The sequence below is a fragment of the Perca fluviatilis genome, chromosome 19 (genome assembly GCF_010015445.1).
Source record: "Perca fluviatilis chromosome 19, GENO_Pfluv_1.0, whole genome shotgun sequence".
NCBI lineage: Eukaryota > Metazoa > Chordata > Actinopteri > Perciformes > Percidae > Perca > Perca fluviatilis.
In genome coordinates, this window is record NC_053130.1 from 8953176 (window position 1) to 8980221 (window position 27046).

At 42.5% G+C, this 27046-nt stretch overlaps 1 protein-coding gene and 1 long non-coding RNA gene across 5 annotated transcripts in view; one reads left to right on the forward strand and one right to left on the reverse strand.

Moving 5' to 3' along the window:
* Positions 1-2608: 2608 nt before the first annotated feature.
* On the reverse strand, positions 2609-26605 carry LOC120548134 (sprouty-related, EVH1 domain-containing protein 2-like). Of its 2 annotated transcripts, none has more exons than XM_039784167.1 (6): positions 25974-26605; positions 10967-11159; positions 10704-10872; positions 10410-10474; positions 3926-4084; positions 2609-3713 (listed from the first exon to the last, which is right to left on the reverse strand). In XM_039784167.1, the coding sequence occupies exons 1-6, from the start codon at positions 25997-25999 to the stop codon at positions 2928-2930; spliced, it is 1398 nt and encodes a 465-aa protein (XP_039640101.1). In that variant the 5' UTR covers positions 26000-26605; the 3' UTR covers positions 2609-2927. The 2 variants fall into 2 exon arrangements, with proteins under 2 accessions (XP_039640101.1, XP_039640102.1); XM_039784168.1 differs by lacking the exon at positions 25974-26605 and adding an exon at positions 20246-20359.
* The window catches only part of LOC120548135, an 81215-nt gene continuing 78197 nt past the window's right edge, over positions 24029-27046 (forward strand). For all 3 annotated transcript variants that reach the window (XR_005637142.1, XR_005637143.1, XR_005637144.1), the window contains exon 1: positions 24029-24349. This is a non-coding gene — a long non-coding RNA (uncharacterized LOC120548135). The remainder of the gene's footprint in view (positions 24350-27046) is intronic.

The following is a 27046-nucleotide window of genomic DNA, read 5'->3' on the forward strand; positions in this document are numbered from 1 at the left end:
CCCAGTAGTGTTGGATCAAGGAGCAGGAGAAGGGAAAGGGATGTGACACACACACACACACACACACACACACACACACACACACACACACACACACACACACACACACACACACACACACACACACACACACACACACACACACACACACACACACACACAGGATGTATGAGACAGACACAAGAAGGGAAGGGAAAAGGACATCCTCAGGAATTCTGTATTTCAACTACAGTAAGTGACATTTCCTTGGCAAAACAATCAGGGGTGGATGTTTGTTTCCAGCATTTCAGCTGTCTTTCGGACTCCCGTTCTTTTCCAATGGGACCCTTCTGATCTAGATCTGTTCCCGGTCATATCCCCTAATGATGCCATCAACCGGGCTTAGACAAAGCACCCAAGCGGTTGTCAGTTTAGTGTTGTGCTGTCACTGTGAGGGTCTGATTGACCAGCTGCAGTGTCACTCAAACAGCAGGTGACACAGGCAGGTAGGATGGCGTTTTGGGTTTCCCTCCGACGCCAGAGTTTGTGCATCATCATCAACACACACACACACACACACACACACACACACACACACACACACACACACACACACACACACACACACACACACACACACACACACACACACACACACACACACACACACACACACACACACACACACACACACACACACACACACACGGTTTCTTTCTCGGTCGAGCTGTTGCGGAATATCTCACATTACTCTTTGCGGGCATGATGACGTACCAAGTCTGGCATGGAGGAAAACCAATATGCTGTAGGACAGAAGGATAGTGCCCGCCATTCACATGCAACTGTGGTTTCAGCAAGTTGTCTCTCGTGTTAATCTAACATTTATATTTGTTTTTATTTTGGCCTTAAAAAGGAAGTTTGACATTTTTGGAAATAGTCGTATTATTTGCTTTCTTGTTAAGAGTTCGTTAAGAGCAAATCAGCCAATAGGCAATTAGCTTAGCATTAAGACTGGCTCACTAATTAACATGTCATATCTAATTTGTATCTCATTTGAACAATTTCTAACTGGGGGGAGTTACTGTGCCAGTGCCTGGCCAAGAAATAGTCCGGCACATAATGTGTGTTGCACAGATTAAACAGGTTAGTTAATGAGCTTTTTACGAGTAGTTGGATTATGGTACTTTTGGACAGAACAAGGCTAGATTTACTTGTTTCCAGTATTTATGCTAAGCTAAGCTAACCACCTCCGGGGTCACAGACATGACAATGTTACTGTTCTTCTCTTCTAACTCTTGGCAAAAAAGAAAAGACACACTTCCTTAAAATGTTAGATTATTCCTTTTACAACTAAAGAATGACATGTAGGTTCACCTTTTATAAATAGGTTTGAAATAAGACTCACTACATTGCTGTAGCGGCATTGTACATGTCAAAGGTCATTCATAATTATATGTTTTTATACTAATTTTCACTAGTAAACTGATTTGAATAGCTATATCTGGGTTTTTTAAACATACTTTTTTTGGGGGGGATATTATGTTTCAAACTATTTTGAACACATTTTATTCATTGAACCATTCAGATGACCATCAGTTAGGACGTTGCTGTTCCACATCTGTGACTGGTGGGCTCAATAGGTGGACCGGGCTGATTGTACATCGCAAAAACTGGAGTCCTTAGTTTACAAACTTGATGAGAAGCTTTTTAAGAGTTACTTTTCTTTACAAAAAGAAAGTAGTAAAGAAGTATGTGGTGAGGCTGATTGCTTGGAGCCATAACTATGCTCACGCTTTTTCATTATAGCAGACATCTTCAGAGGGACGGGGGTAAAGTTTGGAGCAAGATTCCACATTTTAAGGCATAATGGGCACCAAGTTTAACGGTATCTCTGGTTGATTTTTCAGTCTTTGACGTGACATGGACTGCTGTCTGAGGTTCTGCGAAGAATGAGGAAATCAGAGCCTTATAATCTCACACCACTTTGAGTGTACGTTAAGTAAAATAAGCCAAAAAACTGACAAGAGTTATAAGACTAGATGGGGTCCTGGTTTAGGTGATAGTTTAGGCACTGTTTGAAATAACGTAAAAGGAGCAGGGAGACGGATGCTGGACTATCGTAGCAGGACTCGGACTACCGTCTCATTCAGTGAGTGAATCACAACCCAGCACCTATTTGCTGGTAGATCAATTGTGGGAGAAAATAAATAGGATAAAAACATTAATCTTTGGGATATTAGAAATTAAGATAAGTACCACGTTTGTTTCAGTTAAAGAAGATGTCGATGGTGGAGAGCTATGGAGACTATATACATGAGCTTTACTATAAGCTGCAGTACAGACAACAAAAGGCCTCAGCGCACATTGTAAGCATGCACATATACCATCCACACACATACACACTCACACACACGCAAAGAGGTGTAGTGTCTGATTTCTCTTTGTAGCCGGAGTTGAGCTGAGCGGGCCTGATTTTGGAATAGAATATAAACAAAATGGCCACGCGTACATAAAGGAGAGAACAAAAATAGAACAAAGAAACAATTCAAGTTCTTTGACGCCGAGTCAGTGTACAAAGTATAAAGTACCTGCATATGTGATACATGACATATAGGTCAGCTATAAAAAAAAAAAGGCCCCCTGAAAAAGAGTGCTCTCTCACTAGAAACAGAGCATGAAATGGCCACGTGGAGAGCTGAGAGAACTGTCTGCCGTAAGGGGGAGCTTATCTTCCCAGGCCGTTCAGAAAATGCACCAACAGTTGTTTTTTTTTTGGCTTATTTCAGTGTCTGGAATTTGTAGACAATCCCAGAGAAACCAAGGCAAAAGAGTGAGCAGCCATTACCACTTGTCCCCTCTGTGTATTACCCCATCCTTCCCTTTCCCTGTGCTTGCGTTGGGTTTAGGTTTTTGTTGTTTTCCTCTGAGAGGTTTCCAAGCGCGGCTGCTCAGCTCAGGGCCTTGTGTCGGCCTCCGCAGCAGCCGCACCTGAGCCCCGCCCGGTGGCAAGCGTGGAGAGGAGGGTAGAGGCACAGGCAGGGCGCCACCAGAGACAAGCCAAACAGAGCGAACCACCGCGAGCCGAATCGGCCCCCCCCGCCGCCCTCGCCCCCGTCACAGGAGCAGGGGTCCGAGTAGTCCCCTTCTGGGTCGGACATGCAGTGGTATAGCATGGTGTCTGCCAGCCACATGCAGCTGACCCGCTGGATGCACGCCCGCACAGGGTCCGGCGCATCGTGGCACCGGCCTCTCCGGTTGTCGGAGACGTAAAAGGCCTCGCCGCAGTGCTCGCACTGAGCTCGCTCCAACCCGTCCTCCTTCCGCCCCTTTCCGCCATTGGACGATGAGGAGCTCGGGAGGAAGGAGCGGGGCTGAGCGGAGACCACAGGGGAGAAGCCCTGGCGATACGAGCCGCCGGGGCCCTTATTGACCAAGGGTCCGAGGGCGGGGTCAGAGTCTGAGGGCGACAGGGACGGTGCCAGAGGATAGGTGTAGTCGTGCTTCTGCGCCTCTGTCTTGGCAAAGTGGACGTAGGACTCGGGGTCGTCCATTTGGATGAACTTGTCACGCACGGTGGCGTGGCGGTAGTCCTCGTAGCCCGTGAGCCAGGAGCGATCTGACTGACGTCCATAGTGGCGCTCGGTGGTTCGCTCCCAGCTGCGCTCCCGAGGGTTGATGCGGACGATTTCCTCGTCCTCCTGGAAGGTGACATGACGGGGAAGCCGAGACAACGGCTGAAGAGAAAAACAGAATAAAAACTTAAACTCGGCTGCAAGTAATCAACCCGTACTGTTTGTTCAGGTGAGCAGTAAATGACGAAAAGGAATCATTAATCATCACTATTTCAGAAAGAAATGTTCAGGGTAAATAAATAGCTGAACAACTATCTTTTTTCACTCTCTCAGCATCCCTGTGCGATATAACCAGATGTTTTTTTTTGTCTCACCTGGTCCATGAAGTAGTGGTCTGAGAGCCGATAGGGGTCGTGGAGGTCGTGGCGATGTCCCAGCATGCACTTGTGTCTCTGCGGAAGGGGCGAGGACTCGAGCGGCTGCAGAGAGCTCTCCAGTTTCTGGGAGGAGTTGGATGAGCTGTCTGTGGTGTTCTGAGGGGACAAACAAACACAGGATGCCGGCTTAAAGCTGCAGTCTGGTTGGATACGCCAAACAAATAGTTAGTGCGAGAGGGCGCCATGATTGGACAAACAAAAACAGGAAGCCTCGGCACAGCTCTGATTGGGAAAACAGGAAGCGTGAGCTCTGTTTTTCGGAACCACTTGATCCACATTTGGATCACCATGTGTGAGTTTTAAAAACAACATCTGCCATAAAACATCTGCAATAGTAGCTAAGAAAACATTGTAGTAATCAAAGTAACATGTAAAAATTAGGCATGGGTCTACCCTCGTTAATATAAATGGGGTGGACAAAATATTAGAAACAACTCGGTATATCTTAATAGAAGTCAACAGCAGCACAAACTGCAGCCTCCAAAATCCCACAGTCCAATTAATACCTCTAAAGCAGTTTCAACAAAAACTGAACAGCATAACCATCATGAAGGTACGATTTATTGCAGAACTGGTGTATTAGACTGCATTCATTTTAGCCAAGTGACAGCTCAAACCAAAACCAACCGTCTGAAACCCAAAAAGATTGAAAGTACAAGGACATAAAACTTTGGCTAATCGCTAATTCGACTAATCGCTTCAGCACTAAAACAAACAACCATAAAGGAAATGGTACCTACACCTGTTAAATCCACTTTAGCAGAGACAATGTTGTTTGACAGGTTAGAGAAAGGTTTTTTTCCCACTCTTGAGATGAAGGTGGTGTTGCAACTTGATATTAGGAAGCCAGCATTTTGCACAAAGTTTTTGCAGCATCGCCTTTTTTGGCCTCTCTCCCCCGAGTCTTTTCCCCCTCCTTTTCACCCCAACAACCTGTCCTCCTTCCCTCAATCTCACTTTCTACACATTCCACCTTCTCTTCTCTCTTTTCCACAATTGTGTGTGTGTATTTGTGTGTGTGAACAGTATCCTGTCCCTTTTCCGCTAAAGGCTGTCAGGGCTCCAACTCAAACCTTGGCCAGACACTAGACAGTCGGATCTCTGCCGTGTTGCGCTCAGAGAGACAGATTTCAGACAGGCACACTGGGGGTCAGCCTCTTTGGGGCGTCGCAGGGTTACCAGTTGATACGACTCCTGTCTCATCATGTCATCTTGGTTATGTGTGTGCCTATGGGTGAGATATTCAAGATGTGTTTGACACAATGAAAAGGGTGCATGAGCTTTTGTGTGAGAATAACTGACTTTATCTTCTAGAATATATGCTGGTCTTATCTTAATGATGACTTGTTCTGTTTGAAAAATCACTCTCAGCATTTTGTTTAAGCTTACTTTAAGCATCGCCAAGAATCAAAGCCATTGTAACTTGCATCAATGGTCAACAAGCTTGTCCACCAAAGAATAGTTTTACATGGTCATGTTCAGCCAGCAGCTCACAGCAGTTATGAGATTCCTGTGCTTCCTTTGCTTTCCTTTCCTCCTGTGCTGATGTGATTTCATTCCATTAAAAGAAAATCCACCTTGAATGTTTCCAGGTCTCTACAACCTTCACAGGAAAGACAAAAAGAAATACAATGCCTCGGAAAGTGGTGGCTGTAGCTCAGTGGGCAGAGTAAGTTGCTGTTTCGAACTAATGTCCTACTGAACACATGTTGAAGTGTCCTTGAGCAAGACACTGAACCCCAGATTGCTCGCAATGTACAGTATGCCTATGACGAAACACATACTGTGAGGCTGTAGCATAGACAGTATATAAATGGACCAATAGATCCCAACAGAAGGATATTAGAAGCACTTTTCCAGTGAGCGCTGAGCGTTACTGCGCAGCCTCCAACTGAGAGAGACAACGTAAATGTGACGTGAGCAACCTGTCTGAAAGTTGGAAGTCTTCTGGTAGCTGTGCCAAGAGAAATCTCAATCATTCCCAATCTTGCAAAGATGGAGAGTGTAGTAGATAACATAGGCACAGGCTAATTATTGCTAACTAAAATGCTAGTTAAAATTAGTAATTAAACTTAAACAGTGAATGAAAGTCGAAACTGCCTGCGAGCTTCTCCTGTACTATACGGTAATTCCTCTACTAAGCTACAGTAAGTCGCGTGGTTATGACACAATCGTTAGCCTATTTTTACAAAAGCGTCTGCTACGGAGCCATAACGTGAGGTACAAGGTAATGGAGCCTTATACATTGTCGTGTTTCTTTAGAAATAAACAATGGACAAATAAAGTCTTTAAACGCTTCAGATGTAAAGTTATTCGCTGTCAAAGTGACGTCAAAATGAATAGCAGTCAATGGGACGCTAACGGCGGGTGAGAGCTAGGTAGCATCAAAATGGCGCCATAGGAGCTACGCGTTGCGGCGAGAAGCTTACCCCCTTGGGCTGTAGTAGGCACAATGCTTTGAGCTAAATGCTAACACTAGCATGGCACCATGCTCACAATGGCATTTCTAACATGTTTAACATTTTCACCATCTTAGTTGAGCCTGTTAGCATGCTGACATTTGCTAAATAGCACTAAACACAAAATACAGCTGAGGCTAATGGGAACGTCATTAGTTTTGTGGGTATTTGGCCATTAACTAAAGTATTGGACAAATTCAAATTTTAACCTGGTTGTGCTAGATGATTTGTTTTTGTTTTTTTCAACTTTATGTTTATTGAATAATTTTATACATACATATTAATTTGCGTTGTTACAATATTTCTTCTATGTTTGAAATCCAGTTGTCTCTTATTCTCCAGTCCATCTCTTTACACTGAGTAAGAAACACCTCTTACTCAGATGAAAGGTTAAGGGATCACCAAAGTGATTGCAGATCACCCTGAGGGGAACATGAAGGTGTGCGCCAAATTGTAGGGCAATTCATCCAACAGTTGTTGAGACATTTCACTCAAAACCACAAATGTCAACCTCATAGCGGCTCTACAGGAAAAGTCGAGATCAGCAAAGTCATTAGGATTCATCGCCTGGGGACACAATTTTGTACCAATCAATCTGGGAGATGTTGAGATATTTTACTGCATAAGTGAACATTTTGAGACTGACATTGCCATCCCTAAATATGCTAAGTCACTTTCACAAAACAAATAGTTGCATCCATTATTGGGGTCAGCGGGAAGCTCTGAATGTTGTATTTCCAAATTACTTTCAAATGATTCAACACCTTTATCACTTGCCAGTCATCTAATCAGTGCTATAGTATATTTGAAAACCAGCATTTCTTGCCCTCACTAAACTGCTCCAACCCACAATCAATCCAAACAGTGTCCATTGTCCATCTCCGGAAATCCTAACAACATTTTCTTAAACTTTGCGAAACTGACAAAAATCTTCACCCCATGTGTCAAAATCTGGCACTCCAACAAACCTAAAACCAACACTATGAATTATTTGCCAGAGTTTTATGACCCAGATCTGGTGTTTGTGTGCGTCTGTCTGTCTGTCTGTCTGTCTGTCTGTCTGTCTGCTGAAGCTGTCCCCTATTATATCCTGCTCCCCACATGGATACCGCCATGCTGAGAATTTCCCCTAGCTTTCTTACAAAGCCCTCAGAGCAGCCGGCCAAAAATAACATAACATGCTGCCTCCGCTCCGGGCCCCGCCCCCCTGGAGAAGACATTAGCGGGGGGATACGGTTTAAAACCAGTCCGACTCTGGCCTCCACGGCTGCAACTAATTCAAAACACAGACCAGACTTTCTGCTGCATGCTCAAACTGCACAAGCGGCAGAGACAGAAAGGAGTTGAGGGGGAGAGTTTATATTTCTGGACATCCTCTCTCTATATATTCTGGCCCAAGGCTGGACAGAGGGCATTTCAAGTTATTTTCTGACACAAAACATGGCCCGACTCAAAGCTCGGGAGGATTCATCCTTCAACAGCCCTGTCTCGCACTCCTGGGATGAGCCCAGAATTGCTTCAATAGCTCTCACTCCCCCTGTTGTGAATGACCGCACATTGAGACAGAGAGAGGAGACTGAAAGAGTGCTGAAGGGAGGGACAGAGGAAGGGTTGGGTTAAGTTTAGGTTTGACAAACAAGGAATAACTTAGGGAAGTATGTCCATCCTAGCTCCCCCACTCGCCCCCCTCCTCTGCACCATCCTCTCCTGTCCCCCCCAAAGGCTGTAAATCTGCTGTAGCATTTCCCCCTGTCCACGACTGCCCACCTCGCAAACTCTGCCGCCACCGCTAACTTTAGGAAAGGTCGTTAGCACAGGCTGAGAGGAAGACAAGCAGTACTGAACCCATCAGTGTATCCCATAGTTGTCAACTTGTGATTCTAGTGTCACTGTTAACATTAATTTGACAGTCTGATGCTTATTCACAAGACAAGATGAGGCTTGTTGCAGTCCTATTAGGAGAAGGAGTGAAATAAATTAGCCTTTGATCGACTTTGCAAAACCACATATCCTCTACATACTTTTTAGGTGAAACTCTGTGCTTTCCACCACATTATCCACCTTCTTCCACAAGCAGTACACATTACGACTACACCAGTGCAAAGCTAAACTCAACAGTGCGAGCTTTAGCTTTATCGGACACATATGACAAAGTAGTTTAAGCATCAGGAAAAATGGTTGAGGCCACTGTGTTCCACTGTGGTTTTTTATGGTTTACAAATACAGACTACAGGCTGGTAATTCCCATACTGCAGGTGAAGACGTTCTGCTGGCTGTTGGCTGCAATCTTTGTGGTGTGTTTAAGTACATATTTTAAAAGCAGACACGATGAGAAAAATATTTCTCAGCCTTTGTTAGTTCTTGGTGCGTCAGGGCCATTAGAGCTCAAAACACCTGACGGGTTGAGCCATTTGTGTTGCTTAAAAAAAATTAAGCGGTTGTGGCCGGGTTGGCTCGGTGGGTAGAGCAGGCGCACATATACTGAGAGGTTTATGCCTCGACGCAGAGGTCCAGGGTTCGAATCTGACCTGTGACGATTTCCTGCATGTCTTCCCCCCCCTCTCTCCCCTAGCTGTCCTGTCAAATTAAAGGCAGAAAAGCCCAAAAAAATTATCTTTTAAAAAAAAAAAAAAAAATTATATATATATATATATACATATATACACACACAAAATTAAGCGGTTAGAAAAAGAAATACTTTGCACTGAATTCAGTAGTTTAAAAAGGAGAGTAAAATAGAAATATGGAGGATATATCACTATTTGTTTTATAATGAACTTTTACAGAGCTTCAACTGAAATAGAAGTGAGCAGCTGAATCTAATTTTGGGTGAATATAGTGGCTTTTAAAAGCAACAACATCAAAGGAATTGGCTTTCTTGTTGCATTGAAAGCTTCTACTTTCCTGAAAAACCTGATGCTCCATATCAGGGATTGTTCCACCCTCTGACAGCGCTGTAGCCTCCCCTCCATCCCTCCTTATGTGTTTGTATGCGTCTCTGTGGTGGCTGCACACTCCCAGCAGAGCACCTATTAGTCTTGGCCCTTACAGACAGCTCGAGTCAAAGATGAACCACGAGGCACTTCCTCTCGTAAATCACCGGCACTGCACTAAGCTGGGAAACAGCTGCTAGCTGCTAGTTTGGTGGCAGCTCTCTTTTTCAAGTGGGAGGGTTGGGGCCTGCCAGGAGAGAGCGAGGTGGTGGGATACAGGAAGTGACCTTGTGACCCTTCCTGCTGCTCCTGGTGTCAGGTTACAGAGTGGGGGGGGAGGGGTCCTTCATGCTAACTTAAGGTAGAGCGACACACACACACACACACACACACACACACACACACACACACACACACACACACACACACACACACACACACACACACACACACACACACACACACACACACACACACACACACACACACACACACACACACACACACACACACACACACACACACACACACACACACACCCCCGTGGCAGGTATACGTGACAGGGAGGGGATCCTGAGTGCCGAGTTGAATACTTCCTGCAACAAAGTCTTAAGATTTGCAGGATGCAGAAGCAGCTGAATCAGTGTGTGTGATCAGCGAGTAGTAGTTCTTACATTTTAATGATGAATCCTAAGGGTGTTTGTTGCCATCAGCAGCTTCCCAATTCTCTATGATATGACTTTAATGACCTACCAAGACTTGAGTGGAAACACATTGCTTGGAAAATGAACTTATGTGTCAGTTTGATTCTGACAGTTTATGTCAATGCCCTTTTTTTTCTAGCAAGGGCATTTTCTTCAGACTTGAAACATCCTAGTTATTGTACCTCGACGCCTTATTTAGTCACGTGATAGCACATATCGGATTTGCAGCCGTTACAATGGGCAAGTTGTTGTATAAAATTTATGGATTCTCTTGGAATCCACAATTCTAACTTGGATAGCACATGAATGTAGGAAACATGCTTACAGTGAAGACGTCGTCGTCGCCCAGCTCGCCCTCATTCTGGAGTGCTGTAGAGGAGGTTGTGGAGCCTACAGAGAAGAAAACCTCCTTTAATTCAAGGGTCCAACACTTTACTGGATGATGCATTTGTGAATCTGGAGCTCATCCACTGACAGTGAACAGGAGATGGACTATGTGGAAAGAAATAACAGAAGCCAAGGAGATGTATCACGGTGATACAGGAGCATCTCAGGTGAAATGAACATCAGTGGAGTTTAAAATCATTGCTTCGTCCATCTATCAAGTCGGTGTCTGTACCTTCAGCCAGGTCCTCGATGGCTTTCCGTACCCCTCTGTCGAACGCTCTGGCGTCAGCTGGACTCTGGAAGGACAGGCCGCACTTCCTGTCCTCCACCTTCCAATGGTGAAACGTGGGCGTTGCTATGGTGTACACAAGGTCCTTTTTTAACGGACAGTCCATGATCACCTGTTTGGAGAAAAATTTCCAAATAAATTTTCCACATCTTATCCTTAAATGAACTTTCAATGTGCTGCTGTTGATGTCTTTGTGTGTGTTTTACCCGTTTGTCCCGCAGCCGCTCACCACGGATGAGGAACTGGGAGCTACAGGAGGTCGGCACGGGCGCCAGCTCTGGCGGAAGGAGGCGGCAGACCCCGACCCTGCTCAGAGCTCCCCCGTCCTGGGCCAGCCAACCCCCGCTCGAGTCGTCCCGCGTCATCACCACCGCTTTCACACGCACGATGTAGCTGTCACTGCATAGAGAAAGAGAGAGGGAGACAGAGAAAGAATTATTAGCATGACAGTCCATATCCATGACGTTGCACTTCCGGGATTGCTCCGGTGCTGCCAGAAATTCTGCCGGATCACGCTCTTTTCACCTGGATATCTGTTACCTTCCGCTTTCTTTGTGTTGTAATTTTAAACTCGGTGGATTTATGAGGACTATGGTTAACTGCTCCTCAGATCTCTGCAGGGTAAATCCAGACAGCTAGCTAGACTATCCGTCCAATCTGAGTTTTCTGTTATTTTTTTCACGACTAAAACAGCTTTTGAAACAAGTTCCTTCCCAAGATTATTTTGCAGAGGCACCGCGGCTCTGTCAGGTGCTTATGGCGTTTTTCCATTACATGGTACCTGCTCGACTCCACTCGCCTTTTTTTGGTTTTCCATTATGAAAAAAAGTCCCTGGTACCTGCCAACAGGTACTTTTTATAGTATCACCTCCGTCGAGGTTCCAAGCGAGCTGAGGCGATACCAAAGGTGACGTGAAAACCTGCAGACTACTGATTGGTCGGAGAGAATTGTCACCAATCACTGCGTCATCATTGCTAGCGACAGACTGAGGTGTCCTGAACAAACCCGCCATTTTAAAATAGTTTAGCCAGCTGTGCTTTTTTTTTTTGGCTGCCTCCAGCTGCTTTTGAAACAAAAATTGTCTTCTGGCTGTGGCAACAGCCACATGCAGAGAGTCAAAAACAACACACCTTCAACGCTCTGTGTGTGTGTGTGTGTGTGTGTCGCTATGACGACCAGCCACGCTCGCCTCACGCATGAGGCGGTACTAAATCTGCAATGGAAAAAGGAGGATGGGGCACCGCGGTCGAGTCAAACCGAGTAGAGCTGAGACTAGCAGTGGGTAAGCGCCATTAGTGCCGCCCAAGACGATTGTGATTGGTTTAAAGAAATGCCAATAAATCACAGCAAAGTTTTTCTCCCATCCTGGAATGTTGTGTGGACTAGCCAGACCCTCCTTCGCAGCGGTGAGGAGGAAGGTCTGGCAAAACGAGACTATTAGCATGAGAACTAAAATGTGTATTATTATTATTATTATTATTATTATTATTATTATTACTACTAGTAGTAGTATACAGTAGGGAACCTACATTCACATTACAGGTGAAACCAGCTAACTGACTTCCAATTTTAAATGAAAGCGTGATACATTACTTTGCCTCTAGTCAAAGGTTCTCATACCGCTAGTTCATGTTAATTCGAATGCACGATAAAATCTTGGCGGGTGTTGCCATAAAACGCCACCCGCAGAATTTCCTGTACATTTATTTTTTACCAAGCTAGGTGCTGTATCTCATTTGCATGCAACTCAACTTCAAAATACTTTGCATCTACTTCCTATTATCTACACGCAATGACACTTCAAAAAAGGATTGCGAGTGATGCCAGTAAACATGTCAGCTAATAAAGAAACTAAGAAGACCAAAGGAGGTTTCAATTAATAGTTCGGAGCATAAGTAGCTCAGCAAATGTGTTTGGCTGCAGAAAATCCACCTACTGACTGCATGTTAAAGTGGGTAGGCACGTAAATCTCAAAATTCATTCATTTGCTAGTTAAATAAACCGCTAAATTGATATTAAAAACTGAGTCAATGAAAGTCATATTCTATTTTGTTACAGTATGGTCCAGTTCGAGTTGTATCAGGTACAATGCAGAGAAATAATCATTTCCTTCCACAGCAAAACCACAGAAAACATACAGTACGTTTATATCCAATAGATAATATCAAGATTTGGTGTGCAAGTGTTTAGGTATTAATATAAAGAATTTGCAACTACATATATAGCTGTATAAAATCCACAGATTAAATGATGCAAAAAACAGAAAATGTTTTACTTCAAAAACAACACTCAGAGAAGCTACCAGGTAGGAAGGTGAAAATTTGTACTTAAGCCTTGGAAAAATATTTTTCACGTAATGCAAAAACTCTTCAGGCAACAAGATTGATTTGCAGGTACCAACGGACATTATATCTTGGCCTGCACTTGTGAAAAGACTATCCTGTATTCTCAAACGTCTCTTAATCAGGCCACAGCAGTTTATTTCAGAGCTGGATTCACACAGTGGCAGAATGTTTGAGGGCGTTTCTCAAGTCACGACTTTGCCTGCTCCCCGATGTGCTGAGGTGGGAGGTGTCGCACCAGGACAAGTAAACACACACACAGTACTAATGTACTTTGTAAATGTAGCTTGGTGTTTTATTTTCTTTGGTGGTACTCAAGAAAATTTCAACACGAGATGATTATTCAATTAACCAGATACTTGGCCACCAGGAAAGCAATTTATGACAATTAACATAGGTGAGCCACCTTGCCAAACATTTTTTTTTTTAAATAAAAACGTTAACAAACAGAACAACAGAGTTGAATTTGTATTTCACAAAGCAAATGCCGTATATTTAATATATGTGGCTGTTGTTTACGCCGTCATTTACTAACTAAATTGATAATGAGACAAGAGGGGTCACAATCTGCATGGCTTACCACCTCGGCTAAACATTTTCCTGTGATTATTTATGGAGAAAAAAAATGCCCCTTATCGGAGCATCCAGTGGCCTAGTGGTTTTATTTATTTATTTATTTATTTATTTATTTATATATATATATATATATATATATATATATATATTCTGCATTTTCTTACCATCTTACATTTTCACTGTTTTTACTTTTATAGACTAATTATTAATCACTTCATCAAAAAAATAAAAGGAACAGATGAATTGATAATGAAAATTTGAATTAGTTACAGCCCTGTTAGCCTAAACCTTCTTCCAACTACACACTTGTTAATTACCGTAGTATACTTGTAAGAGATGAGAAACAAGTACAGCAGTAATACAAAACAATACATGACAAAAACTCCCTCTGCAGTTCACATAGTCGTCATTGACTATAACATGAGACAATATAATCAAGGCTGAATGGTAAAAATACAAGACATTCTCTAGCATTAGCAAGACAGCCACCACCCTCACAGGGACACAATGAAGACAGCCAATCCACATGAATGATCTGACAATAACAGGATGTACCTCTGTGTATTCCATTGATGCTGCACCTTGTGTTTGTGTGTGTGTGTGTGTGTGCGTGTGGCAGAGGGATAAAGAGAAACAAGAGGGAGGGACGGACGGAGAAAGAGAGGCAGAGTGGGAGTGAATGAGAGAGGTGTTATATAATTAGTTACAGACAGTCCCAGGGATGTCACACACACACACACACACAAAAAAACTGGTTCACCAGCTCCCGCCCACACACATTCATAAAACTGACTGAATGACTGATTGGGTGACAGCAGACAAACAGCTCCCACAGAAAAGCAGACTACAGATTCACCAACAAGGGTTGCGCTTCTGTACACACACAACCGTATGCACACACACACACACACACACACACACACACACACACACACACACACACACACACACACACACACACACACACACACACACACACACACACACACACACACACACACACACACACACACACACACACACACACACACACACACACACACACACCTCATCAAATTAGACTTTTCCATTCAGATATAAGGTTTGTCGTGTTAGTGCATTGAAGACGCACTTGCCAAAACCTACCTTTTTAAGTATCTTTTAAACATATAGATTCAACATTAAAGACAATAACTGTAAGAGTAAAATTGTTATTGGCAGACTGGAGCTTTAAGAGTTCAGTTTGTAGGCAGGCGTCATTTCACTTGTCATGCCAAACCACAATGGGTGGAGGCAAACAGTCATTCAAGTTCTATTTAGCCACGTGGGAAACTTGAATGGCAACAAAGGAAATAATGGAAATTCAACATAGCAATGTCACTGATCTATTTATAATTCCATTATTTCTTTATCTTGAAAGGAAGCAATCTAGCTTTCCTTAAAGCTGCTAGCCAGAGGCTACAGTGGCTATATTGAATATGAAAGGTCAGCTAGGCTCCTGGTAACTGGCTTTTTACAATTACTAATTAATGTTATTTTATGTCTTCATGGTCGACTACTGACACTGATGTTGAAATGGCTGGTTATATACAGCTATGCAAGATTGCTTTGAGTAGCAGTGGGTTAGTTTTCTAGATAACAATGTATTTGCGCCATTTTTGTAGTTTTCATATTGGTTGAAAAGCTTTCTGCGCAACAACTAAAGAAATAGAAAGGGATTTATGTTTGAACTGATTCATGATACAAATTGGGGATAGTTATTGAGATATATTACCCTCAACTTGAAATAAATTTGCTAGCCAATGTGTGTGTATATATTATGTTTGAACGATTTTGGTGTTAGTTAGGTTTGCTGACCACTTAGTCCTATCTGACAACAAATATTGTAACAAGAAATCACTAAAGAGACATTGGATTCCTGTAGGAAGTCATAGCTTGTAGGTTTTCTTCGTCCAATACAGAAAAGTGTTTAGTGTGAAAATCCACTCTGCTGCTTTTACATCAAAGCACCACAGCGGTTTAACATGACTCATGTACGACACCATTCACATACAGAACCACACTTCCAGTCCACCCACATACAGAAATAACACAAAATTCTGTGCTATATAAGCACACGTGCTTTAAGATACACGATACCGGCTATCAGCTCTCTGAGACGAACTTGTCACATTTTGGGCTGTCTTGTGACCCATGTTTAGAGCCCTGTCTGCCCACAGGCCCTTTAATCTGTGGTCAGAACACACAGACAGCCACAACCAGCAGCAACGCGCTACTTTAATACACTTGGGAGCGACCACACATTCTGGCACTAATACACACACGTACATTTGGGAACTGTGAATCTAATTCGGTCCACACAAATGCAGCACGAGGTACAGATGCTGAAAAAAGGACTGTGACGTCCACCTAAAGAAAAGGTGGTTGATGAGACTATTTATAATCACTTATTTGTGCGGAATTGACATCACTTATTTGTGCGGAATTGACATACACCTAACTTTATGGTGGGATGAGGATGTAAAGTGTTGCGTCAGAGGCTGAGTGATGACTCAGTTTAGAAGGAAGATAGAGGGGGAACTCAACACCTCACCGATAAGGAAAGAGCTGGCAATTCATGTATCACATCCTCTTCTAATTTAATGCGAGTGGTTGCCATCAGGTCGAAGGTTCAGGGTGTGTCTGGCTCACACTTCTTAAAAGGAACACGCCGACTTCTTGGGAATTTAGCTTATTCACCGTAACCCCCAGAGTTAGACAAGTGGATACATACCCTTCTCATCTCCGTGTGTGCTGTAAAGCTGTCTGACGGCTCCAGCGGCATCACCCCATAACAGAACAGGCAGGTGAATGGTTCCAGTAGTCCTACGGCTCCGAATAAGTGACAAAATAACACAACATGTTCCTATTTACATGTTGTGATTTGTAGAGTCACAGCGTGACAAAAAACAATGTAACATGAGACACAGCCATCTAACGGTAAACAAACTGGGAACTATATTCTCAGGCGGAAGAATATAGTACTTGGGCGGAGTGATATGCTCGCAGCAAGCCTGTCTGAGAATATAGTTTGTTTACGGATAGAAGATGGCTGTGTCTCATGTTATGTTGTTTTTTATACATGCTGTGACTCTAAAAATCACAACATGTAAACATGTTGGCGTTATTTTGTCACTTTTGTCACAATTCGGAGCAGTAGGCTAGTTGGAACCAGTTACCTGCAGGATCTGTGCTGGGCTAAGCTAATGCTGGAGCCATCAGACAGCGTTACAGCACGCACAGAGATGAGAAGAGTATGTATTGACTTGTCTTACTCTGGGGGTTATGGTGAATAAGCTAAATTCCCAATAAGTCGCTGTGTTCCTTTAAAAGACAGGCACTACACTGTAGCTGCACAACCTCTTTCACTATACCACAATACTGTATACTGTTGCCTGTTGGTGGCCAATGTGTTGTGAATGTTTTTGTGTCTTAAGGCCACATTTCTGATTTACTGTCTGCTGACTTCCTCCCAACCTGACTCACAAGCTCCCCCAGCTAGTGGAGGCGGCATTCAATATAATAATACAGAGTTACAGTACAGTGATGTATTACCACGTCACTGATATATTACCACCTCGTAAAATTGTTATGTCTTACGTGTTGCCTACTTACACATCCAGCAGACACAGAGCAACATTAGCATTCATTTGGAGTCGTGTCTAATTGATACGACTAACTAAAATAACGTGTCACTTGGTTAATTAAAATCAAATATTGACTGTGCTTTCAGCTCCGCTTTGGTCTCCACCAACTCCTGAGGGAAATATCTTGCTACTATGTTCACCAGCTAGTCACTAACTTTGTCAATCTGTACTTTGGTGCTCTGCAGGTGGCATACAGGGGGCTTTTTAGAGCGTATACACCGAAAACCAGCTGTCCTATGTGACCCCTTTCTCTAAGTCATGTCATCCATTGCTAATCTAAAGTTTTCACTATAGCCGCTTTAACAAAGGCAGAATTTAAGAAAGGGGATATTCAGTGGCATTTCTTAATCTTGGCTGTAATGTGAAACCAATAAGCAAACTTTGCAGTTGAATTAAACCTGTATCTGCTGCAGTAGCTTAACTTAGCAAATTTATTGTCTCCATATGCTCTGTAAATGAGGTGCAAACACTTCACAAACTTGTACTAGAGGTCTTAGTTTCTGCGTTTCACATGGTTATTGTAGCGCTGCTGTATTTGAAGCATCGATTCTACACTTTCTCTTTCTATCCCTGGTCCACACCTTGCAAACAAGTCCATTTCATAATGGAGGAAATGAGCTGTGGGTGGAGTACACACCTGTTGATTCCCTGCCAAGCCACATAGGTGCACCATCAATAAACTGTTAGTTCCATTTGTTAAATTTATTTGCCTGTAAGCCATGTCAGCACCCACATTCTGTTCATATTTACAATCAAAACACCACAAAATTAGAGCTGGAACACATAACTTTTTGAAGACATTCTTTTAGAACATATACTATTAGGGGTGCTACTTAGTGAGATGGACCCTGTAAATACCTGACATGGTCTGTGTCTAACAATTTTGCAATAAAAATGTAAAAGGGGGCTGGGGAGCAGTCTGGTTATCAGGTCTGGAATCCAGCTCATGTGTGACAGATAAAAGGGCCAGTGAGGGCAGCCCAGCCATGTGTGATAAGGGCGGCTATACTTCCTCTGATAAGGAATGACTGGCCGCACCTCTGCCTGATCAACAGAACCACCCACCCACACACCACATGCCTAGTCGGCAACGATCAGGGAGCGACTCAAAGGTGCTTCACAATCAGAATTATTTAATTATTGATTTGTACTTTTGATGCACTGAACAGTGTTTCTCAGCAACTCCTGGTGCAGACAACAGCAGTGATGCTCTGGAAAATACTTTAATAGTTCAAATAAAGCACACGGTGTGCCTTTTTGGCACTATTAAATTATTTTTCTGTAGAATTAAGCTGTTGTGCAGACTTCACCTTCTTTGAACATTCACTTTTTTGTCCTGCTCCAGCAACTACATGGATGTGCACAACATCGCCTTTTTTGAACAGACAACAGCAATGACACATAGTGCAGAAATATAGAGTTGATTAAATGTTGTTTATCAAATAAAAAAAAGAAAGGGAAAAAAAGATTTTGCTGATTTTCTCTGTTTCACATCATAATTTAATATCTGGATTTTTTAGACTATTGTTTAAATTCTATTAGCATGTGTAAGGCCTTACTTGATCTATTTCAACGTGATTCATTAAATCATTGAAAAAATACTTTGGATTGTCTCCCCCCTCCTCCTTTTATTTCTACCTCCTGCTAAAAAAGTTCCAGCACTTGTTACAAACAGTTTAGATAAAATACATGTAAAATAAATAAAGTAAAATAAATGCCTATGTATTTGAGGGTGAGAATACAGAATTTCTTATTACTTACAACTTATTGAATATTTCAAATATAAAACTCCAATTCTATGTATTCAAGGTTTGTATCAGCATCAGTATTTTTTGAAGGGACAAAGAGGAGGAACCGATCAAAAGTGTGGGTAAAATGTGTTATATAATAGTAAAATAAAAAAACAAGCAGATTTTGAGAAAGTTAGGCCAATTAAATACAAATAACAAATATTTGTGAAATTTTAGTTATATATATGAATTAGCCTAAAACTTTGCAAAGACAATTTCATTTAGTTTCATTTCACTGTGGGGATGTAAAAGAGAGGAATAGAGAGAGTGTGGTGTGTGTGTGTGTGTGTGTTCAGAACTAGTGACCCTGTAAGCTCCTGAGGGGAAGTTTGATCGGCTTCCTGTCAACCAGCCACAGTTATATGGAACACTCCCATGTCGGTCTGGGCAGCACGGGACTCAGGCTACTGGTGTGAAGATAACTTCCCATACCCAAATCGCAAACGCAAGTTCAGACCTAATCATGGTTATTCATCTCTTTAACTCATCCTTGAGGGGCCTCTGCACCCCCTCCATCTCTAATGAGGAGGAAACCGTACTGAAAATAAGCTAATTGGTTCTAAACCTCTTACAAGTGACTGAAAAGCCAAACAAAACCCTCTATAATGCTTCATATCCTCTTATACTGTAGGCTTACCGCTTTAAATCAAGTGATGAGGGGCTTTCTATAATGCGCTCTGCATCCGTGATCGACAACCATCAAAATGTCAACCTTGGTGTGTTTAATCAGGTAGTTTTCGTTAACATAAACTGTCAGATGTCACTGGTTTATCTTGTAATTGGATGGCCTGTGGTCCAGCTCCAGGGCACCAAACGAACTGGAAATTATTTGCATAATGAACACTAGGAACACGGTTCTCTTAGGGCTTCCCTTGTCTAAATATGCTGGTATATTTACCACTACACGTGATGGGCTGCAACGTTTCCTGATGCTATTTGTGGCTAGTTTTGAATAACCTGTAGTCTTTCTCCATTATGTATTGTATGAATAGTTTTGTTAACATGAAAACATCCAGTTTCCAAGAAGCATCCGTCTGACATAACTTCAAATGACTGTGAATCTCTGCATTAAAACACAAAATGAGAGTACTGTTTAAAGGGGGGCACAAACCTTTTGTGTAAGTGAGATCACCAAAAATCCGAAGCTGTGGAAGAGTGACTAAACATAAACCAAGAAAGGGAAGGACTGAGGGGCCATGCGCACGGAAACGCTTTTTGGCGTAAACGGACGTTTTGCATCGTTTTGGCCGATCGTCCAAACGAATCCTGTGAACGCACTGCCTGAAGAGACACTTTTTTGAAACCTGGTCCCAGGGTGAAAAAATTCGAAAACGCCGCCCTTGCGTCTTCGGCGAAGACGCATACTTGCGTATCGATGATGTCATCGCCACACCCTTCGACCTCTCATCCCGCGACGACGTCTCATAACTACAACAATGGCGGACTACATGCTTGTGTTCCTGCTGGAGAAGATATTGAGCCTATTAGGATTACTAGGGCTGTTTGGTCTTTTTCTACTGTCCGTTTGTATACAGCGCGCAAGCTTTATGCGCAAGCTTTTTGCGAATGCTCCACCTCTTCTTCTCCGTTTGAATTTCTGTAGCAGAAACAGCGCCACCTATAGGCCTGGAATATGAAGTAGCGCGTTGAGTCATTAAATGGATCCTTTTGGACGCAAACATTCTTGAAATTATGCCAGGGAAGACGGGGGGAAAAAATCTTTTTGGTACGTGTGGATGTGGCCTGAGACTGCCTTGTATGTATCTAACAGGAACAAACTCTTTAGCCTGCACAGCAAAATAGTTTCAAATACGGTCAACCAAGTCATCACACACAAAACCGATTTGGGCATTTTAAAGATTAACTTTAAAATGTGTCTTACAAAATGATCCGCTTTCCTTTTAAATGTCATATTTGGAGAAATAATAAGCTAAATTATAAGAGCTATGTTACTGTCTCATCGCTCTTTTTAGAAATCAGCCAGAACAACAGTATTTGTCTACATAAGCACACACATTACATGCACATGCAACTGAACTATATGTGTTGATTTATGCCAAATCGTCTGGGTACTATGATGTCAAAGGTAACCTGCACTGGTTACTGAATAAGTGAAGTTCACAGAGTTTATTCACTGACGAGCTGAAAAGAATGTGAGTCTTCAATAACCAGCAACAGTGGATTGTTGTATACTTGGTGTGACAGGGGGAAAACACATTGTGAGTGAAATGAATGAAAACTCAAGTTATTATAATATTGGTCATCCAGTCAGCTGATGAGCAGAGATTAGTTAAAAAAAAAAAAAAAAACAGGCAAACAATCCGGGTCCATTGTTTGGTCTCAAGATATAAACAGCTCTGGCCATTATATAAAGGCTCCGGATAGCAACCAGTGATGAGCTTCTCTGTAAAACACAGGAAACTCTGTGAACAAGGATCTCTTCCACATGATGTGCGTGCGTGTCTGTCTGTGTGTGTGTGTGTGTGTATGTATATGTATGTATGTAGAGGGAGTACAGAGAAAGAGAGGAAAAAATGCAAAGGAAGTTCATTTGTGGACATGGAATATGTAGCCATATTTGCTTTGTGTGTGTGTTTTATGTTACACTTACATCATTAGTTAGGCTAATTATATTGGGATCCACATCTATCTATCTATCTATCTATCTATCTATCTATCTATCTATCTATCTACATACATACACACATCCAGATACATCCTCTCTCATAGATTGTATCTGTTATTAAGATAATACTGGCTTATTTTTGCTTGTCATATATTTCTTTTTTCAGCAGATTGTAATTGTAATACATAAATGTAACTATTCATAAAACAAATACTGTGTTAGCAAGCCACAAATAGAGTCTGACAAAATATTTATATTTTATTTATATCTAAAACATGAACCTGAGTCTCTCAGGATCATTTCAGAAGAGACAGAAAAAAACATTTTGTACACTTCTTGCAGCCTCAAAAGACCAGAATGCAATGCAGCTCCAACACATGTTGTATTTGAGGTAAGGGGGCCTCGCTTTTTGAGTACAAAAAAACCCCACCCTCTTTAGCCCATATTGCAATCCTTTTCCCCCACATATATGTACAACTTACAGATGAATGCAACACATCCAGGTCCTCCGGCTTGCTATTGTATTGTGGAAATGTAGGAAATCCCTTTAGCAAAATAAGAGATTGAGGGCAAATGGGTACAACAGGAAAAGTAAATCACTTTCAACACAGTGACTTTTATAACAGTGTCACATGTATCTATGGATGGATTATTCCTTTAACAAAATGTGCAATTGCTACGTAGTTGAATGATGCTCCAATGTAGATGCAGCTTTATGATAGCAAGTTTTTTTCTGCCAATTATGCATCGTTTTGTTCTATTGTTCCAAATTCCACACCTGTCAAGTTTATTATAGTCTCAATATCAAATGCCGCCAACGTAGAAAAATATACGAGAGGAACAGAACAGTTCTGCTGAGGAAACCTGCAGACCTGCTAACTCCTCACTGCTGTGTTTGCCAGTTGATGAGTGCTTTTAGTTCAGGGATGGATTATATTTCGTTTGCTACGTTGACCTTAGCTGAATGTCACTGGGCATCTCCTGACAGTGCACATGCTGACCCTGCAGCGGTACACACCAGATCAATACATCCTCTGCTTGTGTTGTGACTCTACAGCATGTGTGTGTGTGTGTGCAAGACAGATTTTGTACTTCTATAAAAATAAAAAAAAAGGTAATAAATGCCCTCAGAAGGACAGGGCAAAGAGCAAGGTCCATGCTCCAAATTGAGGACATGATGGCAGAGGTTATAATTTAGTTCAGGACATGTAGTCAACAAAAGGCCCTCACAAACAATACGTACGAGTGTACGTGCCTGTAATCACATTGCAAAACTGACACACCAAATCTGATGGCCTCAACTGCTCAATGGACCAATCTCCATAGCAGGCATCATCAGAAAAAAAGTCCACTATACAGACACAATTAACCCCTTAAGAAGTAAGAGAGGTTGTGAAATATCTGTGACAAAGGCTACATAATCAGAGGAAAGGTACACTGCTGCACCTTTTAACATGACACAAAATGTATAAAAGGTGTGTCTTTTATTTCCTGACCCTGCCTTAATCTCATAAAACGGATTTACTTCTGATAAGAAACCCACACACACAGACAACACACAAACTAGCAGATAACTGCACAATGATTCAATTTCTTCCGGTAATAAGACAATAAACGCTTTTGTATGATGCAGCATTTAGTAGCACCAATAGGTTACTATTACATTTTACAGAGAATAGAAATATTGTTGAAATCTACTCCTACAATGCCAAATGAATAATAATAATAATAATAGATAAACCTAAACTGAACATTGTGTACCACTGCAACTGAAATAGCCTACATTTAAAAAACAGTATGCCAAGTGTTCTTTTCCCATTATAATTTACAGTTGCACATTACAGTTTTGAAACCAAACAGTTCAATACTCTTCTGCTTAGCAATCTCAGGTTAGCTGGCGTAGCTAAGTGACATGACACAGCAGGTAAATGATAGGCGACTTTGTAAAATGTATTCATTTAGATAGGAATACAGATCTGCAGCTGTTGGATGTTTTAGGTCAACCCAGTCTGGATAAACGTTAGCAAATGAGAATCCAAAGATAAATTGACACCGGTCAGTCAAGAGTTGGCATCAGCACTAATTAAAATTAATTTCTACTGTAGATACTAGCATTTATTAAACTTCAATTTGCAGAAGACTTAAGATATCAGCTTAAGTTACATTTAACAGTAGGCTAACTGATGGCTAATAACTATGAAAAGGAAATTAAACTGAGTAGGCCTACATGTTTTTGAAATGTTGAAATGAAATGTTTTGGAACGTGTTTGACAGATCTATGGAAAGATTTTTTTTAACCAATTCTTAAAAAAATAAATATATAAATTGATTTTGAAATTTGCACACGTCGTCATGAGAAAAGAACCACACGTCATCACCATAGAAACGCTTCTTCGCCCGGAAGTGAGGGGCAGTTTTAAATTCAGGGTTAACTTTTTATATAATGTCAATGGGGTTAACGCAACTGTTTGTTTAGAAATATATGACTCAGAAAAGGCCATAAATGTGTATCTAGCTACTGTCAGGGAGGAACCCGGGGGACGTTTAAACCGTTTCAGACTGTACAAGACACCTAAAGAGTGAATTCAGGTTGGTTCTAACAATCTCCTAACGTAACGTGGTTGCAGCTAGCCCCAGTTTGGGTCTCTCATTACAGTCTGCAGTGCTAGCAGTAGCCTAGCTAACACATGAGAGGCACTGGGGCTCGGTTTCAGCCCCTTTTCTCCCGTCTGTCCGTGTAACCCGTTCTCTTAATACACCCGTGGTGTAACCGAGGAGAGACAGACCGAGTCGCTGTTCGCTGGCTTCACAGAGCGGAGTACGGCCATCAGGCATGAATGGGGACGCGCTGAAGGTTAGAGGGCTTTTATGAATGAGACTGCGTCACGCCACAGCAGCGCAAACATCCCCTAGTGCCCTTCGCCCTTCCACCCCCGCCGACAGAGATCTGCAAGGCAGACATTCCTACCGAGCACAGCCCCGTGTAACGTTAGTCTGACTCTGGCAGAGACAGGAGTTGTCGATATAGGCTAATGCAGTTGTAAAAAAACGAAAAAAAAAAAAAAGCAAACTGGGAGCCCATAATTTAAATGGTTCTGGCACGCCTGCTCAAATGTCTGCACATTTTCATTCGAGCCTCCAAGAGATTGATTTTGGCAACTGCTCGTCTGCATACCTACATTGGAAAAACACCATCTGCCCGTGTTTAAACCTGGTGGTCTATTCGTGTTTGTTTTGATAATGTTCACATAAAAAAAGGCTGAAAGCGCTATGCCACCTGCCATTAATAAATTTAGTAGCCTAATTCAGATTAAGATAGGCTACAGTTCCTTCTCGGCGAAGCTAATTTTAAGCTTCAAGCGCTTCCAAATAGGCCGGGTGCCGTTTAAACAGGTCGGTGGGCCTACACATTGTAGCCTACGTCTCTATATTAGCTGCAGGACGCAACAGCACGACCCACGGGTCTGTCTGTCAGAGCTTACGAGGTTCGAATCAAAAGAGACACGGATGCGTATTTTTTTTTTCAGGAAAAGTCATTTACAATAGGTATTTTTTTTTATTTTTTTTTTATGAATGGAGCGCGGTAGGCTATGCAAATGAGGGCGATTGAGAAAGAGATGGCGGATGAGGCATATCGGATATCTCATATCCTGTGAGACTTCCCCCTTCGGTTGGAAGCAAACACACAGATGTGGCCAAATAACGATTCGAAATTACCTCTGTAAACGCCGTCGGGTTGTTCTTTTTTTACTGCACAAACAAGGAGGTGCGTGAGCTCGCTGCTGTTTGTGTATTTATGAAAGGTAACTTCGGGGCGTGTTTGAGTTTCTAAGTTACGCTGCAACAGGGCCTGCTCTCTCGCTTCAGATCCTTTCAGAAAATGTTTCCGATCCACCCACGCTTATTCCCCTCCTCCTCCTCCTACTCCTCTTCTTTCTCTCTTGCCTTCTCGAGACTAGTCTACATCAAGGTGGGGGCCCTAAAAAACCCTTTTTCTATAGCACTGTCAATGCATCATGCTACTTCGCAGCGGCACCAAAATACTATCGGGAGAATACAATAAATGCAAATCATACATGAAAACCAGCTTTGTAGCTGGAGTGTTATAGGCTGCACATTCCACCAACTTGCCCCAGTCATCTCCAACTTGTAGGCACTGGGAGAAGCGAAAAAAGAGAGATTGATAGAGAAATATCTGAGCCACAGTACTTACTCGTTTGGGTGTGTTTCTTCTATCATTTTCTCGTTTCACCTCAGGTAATGTACCACGGCGGTTGCATACTTTTCGCTCGTCATTCTTTCACCGCTGCTCCTCCGATTCTGTCTCCAATTCCGCATAAATCCCCCTGCGCCTTTGTGCGAGTGTCGGCTCTTTGGCTTTGCCTTCGACTGGCTGAGCCTCTCGTCTTCTTTTTCCTCACTTTCCCCCTATTTCCCCCCGAAGACACCCAGTTTCTTCTGGATCGCAAATGCACCTTTCTTATAGCCTACCTTTTTTAATACCCCATCGCCTTCAGTAGGTAACGTAGCCTATACAGACAATTTAGTAGCAGAATCCAGCTCTTCTCTTCGCTCCCCCCCTCCCCAAACACACACACACACGCACGAACGAACACACAAGGCACACACTCCGTTTTAAATCCTAAGGCGCATGTTTTCACCGACGACTTAGGTTCCAGTTGTGCGTAAAAAGCGCGTCGTCGCTGTTGTTACCGAGGGGTGGCCCCGCTAGAGCCCCATCTCTCTCTACTCCATGTTGGATTGCAGGCAGCCGAGCAGCTCCAACGACGCCGGGGGAGGGAGAGGGGGGAGGAGGGGGATTCAGGGCGGAAGCGGTGACGTCGATCTACATTTTGGTGGAGGGCCAACGATGGCTGCAAGCCATAGGGGCCCTTGATAAATGACCCCCGCCCCCTTCCCCCCTTTCTCTTCCACGGATCCTTGATTTCAAATCCGGACGTCACCTTTTTTCTCAAATTGACATATCCAGTTCATATCCTTATAATAGCCTACATATAAGATAATATCCTTTTGGGATATTATAGATATTTCATAGGAAATAAAAATACAGTGAGGTGGTCACTGTAAACTCGCCACTCAGTGTGTTAGATTATAAATGAGGTTACTATAGGTAGCCTATACATCACAAACAATGCCAAAGGCACACATTGCTTGTCACTTGGAGTTATTTTGCTAATAAAATAGTATAGATTGAATGATCATTTCATTGAATAAACGGAAAAAAAAACAACAACTAAGATTTGTCTTCGTCAATTCCAAATGCAC

Excerpts from the sequence above, each read along its gene's own strand:
- LOC120548134 (XM_039784167.1), bottom strand. The coding sequence starts at position 25,999 with ATGATAGAAGAAACACACCCAAACGA. Across the intron at positions 4,085-10,409 it reads GCGACGACGACGTCTTCACT|AACACCACAGACAGCTCATC; the intron begins GTAAGCATGTTT and ends TTGTCCCCTCAG. Across the intron at positions 3,714-3,925 it reads ACCACTACTTCATGGACCAG|CCGTTGTCTCGGCTTCCCCG; the intron begins GTGAGACAAAAA and ends TTTTCTCTTCAG.